The sequence below is a fragment of the Pseudonaja textilis genome, chromosome 11, assembly GCF_049901715.1.
Source record: "Pseudonaja textilis isolate UNSWEBS1 chromosome 11, rPseTex1.2, whole genome shotgun sequence".
NCBI classification, from domain to species: Eukaryota; Metazoa; Chordata; class Lepidosauria; order Squamata; family Elapidae; genus Pseudonaja; species Pseudonaja textilis.
The window spans coordinates 22363031-22370845 of NC_142000.1; the positions used below are offsets into that span (position 1 = coordinate 22363031).

The following is a 7815-nucleotide window of genomic DNA, read 5'->3' on the forward strand; positions in this document are numbered from 1 at the left end:
CCGGCCGCCCGTGAGTCCCGCCCGGCTTCTCCCGTTGTTTGAAGCCGCCTCGGGCGTTCTAATAACCAGAGAGGCGGCCGGAGATGAAGCCCGGCGTCGGGCGGGGCGCGGGGCGGTCGCCCGCCGGGACGGCCGCAGAGGCAGCGCAGAGGCAGCCGCGCTCCTCCGGCCGCGCGGGGGCAGCATCGGGCGGCGCGGGCGCTCCGGGCGCGCTGGGCTGAGCGGGCGGCGGGCTACAATGTAGCGAGCGGAGGAAGCGCCGCGTCCGGGCCAGCCGACCGGGCCGGGCCGGGCCCTCCCCCTCCCTCCATGGGCGCGCAGGTAAGGGCAGCCCCGACCCGACCCTCCGCGCGGGGCGCCCGCCTGGCAGCAGCGGGGCGGCGCGGGCGGCGGCGGTCCGTCCCCCCGCCCGTGGCCGGCAAGGGCTGCCTTGGCGGCGGGCGGCCTCCGGGCGGGCCCAGCTCGGCGCCCCGCCGGACAACCGCCGGCCTCCGGTTGGATGCAGTCTGTCTGGCCGCTCGGCTGCCTCCGCTCCGGCGGCTGCTCCGAGGCAGCCTCGCCCGGCGGCCTGTGGCTCGGCGGGCCCGTCCAAGTGGCCAAGTCGCCGCAAGCGATCCGGTGAAATGCAGGCGGGCATCGGGCGCTTCCCCGCCCGCCGTGGCCTCGGTCCCCTTGACTCGGGCTCCCCCCGGCCCGTTGCCTGCTTGCGCTGCCCTCCGCGGGGTCTGGGAGCGGCCTCTTTGGGGAGCAAAATCGGGGCCCCTTCGGGCCGCTCCCCCGTCTACAGGCCGGGACGAGGCGGGGCTTCCCGCGGCCCTGCGCTGAGCGGTGGCTGGCCGAGGTCCAACAGGTGAGCCTTTCGAGGGGCTTCTGGCTTATCCTGATGGCCCCTGAGACCACCAGCCACGGCTCAAAGATCAGCACTTATTCAGGAGCGACTCAGGCTTAGCTTGGTTATCTTTACTGGGTTTAAGTTCAGCCAAACATTTTTCCGTGTTTAATTCTACTTCTCCTTTATGGCATTCTTGGAACTCGGGTTCTTGCTTCTGAAAAGTTATTCCAGACACTCAGTGGAAACAGCAGGGCCTTGGGTGCTTCCCTCCCTGTGTGTGTGTGTGTGAGAGAGAGAGAAAGAGATAAAAGCTACACCATCATCATCGTCATGGAGACTTTCTGCGAGAGGATCCACCCAGCTCAGCAAAGCAGGGATGGTGTCATTTTAAAACTTCCTTGAGGAAATGAGGCAGAACGAAAGAGTCACACACTGAGAATTAGGAACTGTGTGGTGGGCTTGGAGTCCTTTCTCACACACACACACACACACACACACACACATACACCCAGTGAGTGATGGGGTGAGCGCCTCAGGAGCCCCGTGCCTCCCGCTTTTCCCTGCCTCTTGTGCTGTTTAGGGATGCCAAGCGGGGGGGCTTCGTGCCGCCTTGGCTTCAGGCTCATTCAGCTCCCCTGCCTTTGTTGGCTGCTCTCGGCCTGGAGCTGCCTAAATCCGCCCTCAGAATTCTGTGCCTGGAGGGAGGCTGTGACCTTGCGCCGCCAGGCAGCGTGGAGTCCTTGGGACTCTCTGCGCTTGGAGGTTTTCTGGCAGGGTTTCTTTCTGGAAGTCCTGCTCATTCCTGGTCATGACTGGCAGCAACCGGGTTGCTCCGATGCGTCCGTGACTCTGAACAGCACACGGGGACCATCTGAGCTGGCAGAACTGGCTTTTCTGCCTCCTAGGATGTCAACAAGGCTTGAGAGGCTGGGAGGAGCTTGAAGTTGAAACTGTGTGGGAGGCACTCCGGTAGCTTCTGGCAGGCTGGGACCCTGACCCCGGGCGAGGCATGCTTTGTGGGGGGCTCAGGCTCTTCCCCCTGACCTCGGCTTCCAGCAGGTTGGACGGCTATGGAATATGATGAGAAGTTGGCCCGTTTCCGGCAGGGCCACCTCAACCCGTTTGACCAGGCCCCGCGGCAGAGTCGGCAGGAGCAGAAGACAGCTGGGGCCGGAGAGGATTTCCCCCAGAAAGGTGAGCTGTCCCCCTCCTCGCCTCCTCCCTGCGAAGGCCTCCGCAGCACTGGATCTAGGAGGATTGTCCATCCTTCTCCCTAAGACCGGATGGATAGCCTTTGGGAACCGGAGGGCAGGATTTCCCTGGCCACGGGCTCCCCATCAACACCAGCCTTGGGGGTGGCTCCCTCCCTGTCCAGCTGCTGGGATGGGAGAGCGGCTCTGCCTGAAAATCCCAAAGCTGCTGTGGCAGCCTCAATTTCTCAAGCGGAGCCCCAGGTGGCTGCTCTCCCGCTTGCTCACTGGGCAAGGCCTTGGCCGCGGGCAGAGTGGAGAAATGGGCCCTGCTGTTTTCCAACGTGGCACCTGTGGCCTCTTCTTGCCCTGGAATTGGTTCTGTCCATTGGGACTGGCCTTGGGATGGGGGCGCCGGTCAGAAGGAGATGCCGCTGGTTTTGCCAAGGCTGCAGGGCTTCAGGCTACCGAAAGAAGGAAGCTCTGGCAGACCAGGCACACGGAGCCCGGAGGGTGTCTGGCAGGCAGAGATTGCGGGACTTTCCGTTCTTCCGCCTCGTCCGAGGCAGAGTGGGCTTGTCTGAAGGCGAGGCTGTTTTTCTCCCCCTCCCTCCATGTAGACGTGAATCTGGGATTGTCTCCGGAGGAGCCGGGGTTCCCTTGTTCAGAGCGCACCATGGACCTCGGCTTGGCTGAGGACCACTTCTCGCGCCCAGTGGTAAGGCGGCAGCCTTTGGGGGTGGGAGGATATAACGGGAAACATCTGCAGGCCCGGAGCTCTAAGCTGGGCGCTGGCTCTTCTCCTGCAGGGCCTCTTCCTGGCCTCGGACGTGGAGCAGCTGCGGCAGGCCATCGAAGAGTGGAAGCAGCGGATCCTGGAGCTGCCAGAGAACTCCGAGAAGCAGAAGGATGCCGTGGTGCGGCTCATCCACCTGCGGCTGCGGCTCCAGGAGCTGAAGGTGTGGGACAGGCCGGGGAGGGTGGTCCATTGCTCCACTGGAGCTTCCGGAACAGGTGGATTCTCGGGAGGCCTTAGCAGCCCTCCAAGGGGAGGGGAGGGCTTCCTCTCCCCTCCCCTCAGCTGAAGGCACCCTGCCACCATTCCGGGGGTTGGGGCGAGGGCTTTGGGCTCAGAGGGCAAAGGATTGTAACCCCCCCCCCCCCATGCAGGACCCCAGTGAGGATGAGCCCAACATCCGGGTGATCCTGGAGCATCGCTTCTACAAGGAGAAGAGCAAGGGAGTAAAGCAGACCTGCGACAAGTGCAGCACCGTCATCTGGGGGCTGCTCCAGACCTGGTACACCTGCACAGGTGTGTTTTCCCCTCCCCCCCCCCTCCACTACAGAGCCTGGTTCTGGCAAGGACGAGCCCTGGTCTTTCTGCCCACGGAGGGGGCTCGGGGCTCGGCTCAGCCTGCTGCTTCCTTCTCCCTCCTCCCAGGCTGCTCCTATCGCTGCCACAGCAAGTGCCTGGACCTCATCAGCAAGCCATGCGTGCGCTCCAAGGTCAGCCACCAGGCCGAGTACGAGCTGAGCATTTGCCCGGAGACGGGCCTGGACAGCCAGGACTACCGTTGTGCCGAGTGCCGGGCACCCATCTCCCTCCGTAAGCTCCAGCAGGGAGGAGCGGGGACTGAATCGGAAGCTGCCCTGGCTTCAGTCCAGGCGCTTCTGCAGCAGAAGGCAAAAGGGGAGGGCCGTTTCCGGAGGGCCCTCGTGGCGGGGAGAAGACCCCATAAGAAGATGGCTCTTCATTGTGCCAGCGACTGGGGCCTGGGTCTCCCTGCCTCACGGCTCGCCTGACTTCTGCTCTTCCTGCCACAGGCGGGATCCCAGGGGAGGCTCGGCAGTGTGACTACACAGGCCTCTATTACTGCAGCAGCTGCCACTGGAACGACCAAGCTGTCATCCCCGCCAGGGTCATCCACAACTGGGACTTCGAGCCACGCAAGGTAAGGGGAGCTTTTGGAGGAGGCAAGGAGAGCCGTCGCTCCCTTTAGGAAGTATCAAAGAGCTGAAGTTGAGGAGCCCTTCCACACAGCCTGGTTGTGGGAAGGAAATGTGCCCGTGCCATGGCTGTGGGCCACAAAAGAACCAGGACACGCTGCTCTCCTGGAGGGCACCTGGTCGGAGAAAGGGAGCTGCCCAACTGGATGCAGGAGTGATGGGATGGCTTCCTTGGACTGGAGGCTTACCCGCTGCCTCACTGTGTCTCTATGGGGCCCCATTATCCAGGGGAGGCAGAGAGGAAGCACCTTGCCCAGATCACATCCCCCCCTCTGCCCCGAGCTCTCTGTTCTTCCTGGAGTGGGGCTATGTGGTCGCAGGCCTTCCCTGCAGGTGGGGCTACTCTCTGCTTCAGGAGGCCAATGCGATTTTCAGGTCTCTCGGTGTAGCATGCGCTACTTGGTGCTGATGGTGTCCCGGCCAGTCCTCAAATTGCGGGAGACCAACCCTCTTCTCTTCAATTACGTTGAGGAGCTGGTGGAGATCCGGGTGAGTGTTTGAAGGGCGGGAAGCGGCCCCAGAAGGCCTCCGTGGAGCCCAAAGCCCGGTGTGCTGACCTGGGGACCGAGCGTGGGTCCAGCAACCCTTTCTCGGTCGGGTTCTCCCCCTTCAGAAGCTGCGCCAGGACATCCTGCTCATGAAGCCGTACTTCATCACCTGCAAGGAGGCCATGGAAGCCCGGCTGCTGCTCCAGGTCAGAGAAGGCGGCTGTCCGACCGGGGCCGATGCACCTCTCCAGAGCCTGGGGTGGGCAGGCGGTTGGAGTGGGGGCGCTTTACGTTCCTAGGTGGGGGAGGGTGTGGAGAGACCACCTGGCCAAGGCTGTGAACCCCTTCCCCTCCCCACCGCTTCGCTTACCACCACACCCGCAGGGAGACTGAAGTCTTGTGCCTCCCTCCAGCTGCAGGACCGGCAGCACTTTGTGGAGAACGATGAAATGTACTCCCTGCAAGACCTGATGGATATCAACGCCGGGCGGCTCAGTTGCTCCCTGACGGAGATCCACACGCTCTTTGCCAAGCACATCAAACTGGACTGTGAGGTAAGGCTGGCTGGGTGGGGAACAGCCGCCCAGGCAGAGGCTTTGGCAGAGAGGGGCAAGGAGGCCCGTAGAGGCCTCGTCTTCGCTGGCAGCTGCTGCAGCGGAAGAGTAAAAATAAGGACAAGCCGGTCTGGGAAGGGGGTCAGCAGTTCCTGCCTAGCAAAAGGCCCCAAAACGTGTTTTTAAGTCTCGAACTGTAAGGTAACATCGAGAAGAAGCTCAGCTGGAGCCTCGCAGATCCAGTGGCACATAAGAAGAGGAGGTGCCATACAAATACACTTGCAAGATTGTGGCCTTGCTGATTTTTGGTTTTCAAGAAACGCTTAAAAATATCTCTGTCGTGTTGAACTCTTACTATTTTTTTCTTTTTCCTTTTCTCTAAAATACTTTGTACTGTAAAATCCTCCCCCCACCCCACTTCTATGTCTGCCTGTATGAAGGCTGCAGGTATTTGTAGCACAAGGTTGGTAATGGTGCGAAGGGCACATCCGTGGAGGGGCTTGGATTGGCACAGTGGCTCACCAGCTTCCCTTTTTCCTTCTCACAGCGGTGCCAAGCAAAGGGCTTTGTGTGTGAGCTCTGCAAGGAGGGAGACATACTCTTCCCCTTTGACAGCCACACCTCAATGTGCACGGACTGTTCAGCCGTCTTCCACAGGTAAGTGCAGGCATTTGCAACCACCTGCTTCTTGCCACGTCTAGCGCCAGACAAGAGAAGCCTGTGGAAGCCAGCTGGCTGGGGGCTCTTCCTGAAGAAGGAAGCTCACAGGCCCTTTGTCTTTCCTCTCCCAGGGACTGCTTCTACGACAACTCCACCACATGCCCCAAATGCGCTCGACTCAGTCTCAGAAAAGAGTCCTTGCTCAGGGAGCACAATATGGAGCTGCAGGCCTAAGTGTGGCTTCTCTGAAATGGAGGGGACCATAGCAAAGCCATGGAGTTCCCAGCTTGCCTGTGATTTCCTTGTCCTTCTTGAAGGGAAGCAGCTCAGACTGGTGAGGAAAGAAGCCTGCCAGAGGAGGGTGAGATGGGAATACCATGCCCCAAGCTGGAGAAGGATGCTGCCCCTCCACCTATGGACGGTTGTTGAGGTTCTCCTTGAGTTTCTGAGTCTGAGGCTCTCCCTGAGGGAGTGTAATCCTGTCTGCAACTGGCGGAGCTGGAGAAGTGGCTGCCAGAGGAGTTGATGGAAAATGGTGGCCACCTCTCCTCAGTTACTGGGTAATATCAACCCTGCTTGGCTGGCACAGAGCCCAGCTATTCTGGCTTCCTTACAGACTATGATAGTTCAGCAAAGACAATGGCTGCAGCTGGGCAGGCTGTAGAAATGGCGGCATTTGAAAAGTTGTTCCTTTGACCTGGAGGCATTTGTCTTGGAGATGGAGAGAAAGAGCCTTGGTCTTCTTTTCCTATCCCCTTAGCCAAGATAATGACAATTGCCAGGACTGGATGAATTATATTATAGTCTCTGCCAGCCATGAAAAGAGACCATGGGACTCTTTATACCACAGTAATTTATCACAAGCACTAAAATCACTTTAAATAAAGCTAAGCATAAATATCGAAGTCTGATATGGTTGAAGACAGTTTTTGATATTGTTTCTCTGCTCTCCAAAAATATTTTTATATTTCATCCTCTAAAAGTAGTTAACTGGGAAAAAAATCCAGTTTTGGGTACAGTCCCAACTCTTGTGTCATGTAGTTACCAAGCTGACAGTCAGAAGGGAGGATGGCAGCATCTTCCATTGAAGTCTCCTGGTCTGTATGCAGCCTTGGTTGAGTGCCTTCTCACTTCAACAAAGACACGGCTGGTGGCTGTCATGGTGTGAAGCACCTCTTCCCTTGCATAATTTGGATCGTTTGGGGTTCTGACATTGACAGGTTATAGGAAGTCATCCTGACTGAGGGCCGCATTTAGCCGTCCAGGTTTTGAAGACATTCCTGGAGACACTTTGGGAGGTTCAGAAGAAAGAGGGAATTTGTAGACACTTGGTCCATGATGTCTCCTGGAAAAAAAAAAAGAACGTATCTTGGAGACAAGACGTATATTCCACTCAAAAAGAAGAAAGGTGGAGGAACAAGCTTGTCTTGATTTTGCACCCTCACCCCCAAGTAAAAGGCCCCTGGAAAATAACGAAGCCTATGATCCTCTTTCATCCTCTCAGCAGCTCGGAGAATTCAGGGAAAGGGGAGCAAAGTGGGGGAGCATTTTTAAACTTGGAAAATTGAATAGTTTATTTTTTTTAATTAAATAAATAAATAAATAAAAGCTAACGCTCCCGAAGGGCGCCAGGTTGGAGCAGCTCCAGTGCGGGAGGAAATTTAGTGAGGGAACCGAAGGCCACGAGCCCGCCTGCCCCGCCGGGCTGCTTTTCCAGTGACACGGAGGCGGCTAACCTTGGCAGGGGAGGGGCCGCTCCGACGCCTGCGCGGTTCCTCCCCTCGCGGGCCGCATATCACGGCTTCGCCGGCGGACGAGCTGCCGTCCCGGCGGTTGCCCCGCAGGAGGACCGGCCGCAGCCGGGAGGGCGGCGGATGCTCTCAGCTGGCCGTGCCGGGCAGAATGGCGGGGGGTGCCGCGGGGACCCTTTGGAGGCCGGAGCGGGTCGGTCGGTGGGATGAGGAGCGAGAAGCCGGGCGAGGGTCCCCCATCGAGCCCCCCCCCCCCGGGAGAGGAACAGCCGCGGTTGCGGCCTCGGTTTCCACCTGCGTCCCTCCCTCCCCTCCCCCGGGTCGGAGGAGCCC

At 59.4% G+C, this 7815-nt stretch overlaps 1 protein-coding gene across 4 annotated transcripts; it reads left to right on the top strand.

Annotated features, from left to right (window-relative positions):
• The first annotated feature begins 205 nt into the window (after positions 1-205).
• DEF8 (differentially expressed in FDCP 8 homolog) lies at positions 206-6636 on the top strand. 4 transcript variants are annotated; one of them, XM_087940307.1, is made up of 12 exons: positions 206-321; positions 1889-2026; positions 2643-2740; positions 2832-2981; positions 3193-3334; positions 3464-3628; positions 3847-3974; positions 4405-4518; positions 4643-4723; positions 4931-5071; positions 5512-5728; positions 5863-6636. In XM_087940307.1, exons 2-12 carry the CDS (start codon positions 1903-1905, stop codon positions 6255-6257), a joined length of 1755 nt encoding a protein of 584 aa, XP_087796433.1. In that variant the 5' UTR covers positions 206-321; positions 1889-1902; the 3' UTR covers positions 6258-6636. The 4 variants fall into 4 exon arrangements, with proteins under 4 accessions (XP_087796433.1, XP_026575600.1, XP_087796434.1 ...); XM_026719815.2 differs by having other exon boundaries at positions 5619-5728; XM_087940308.1 differs by having other exon boundaries at positions 1892-2026.
• Positions 6637-7815: the final 1179 nt, after the last annotated feature.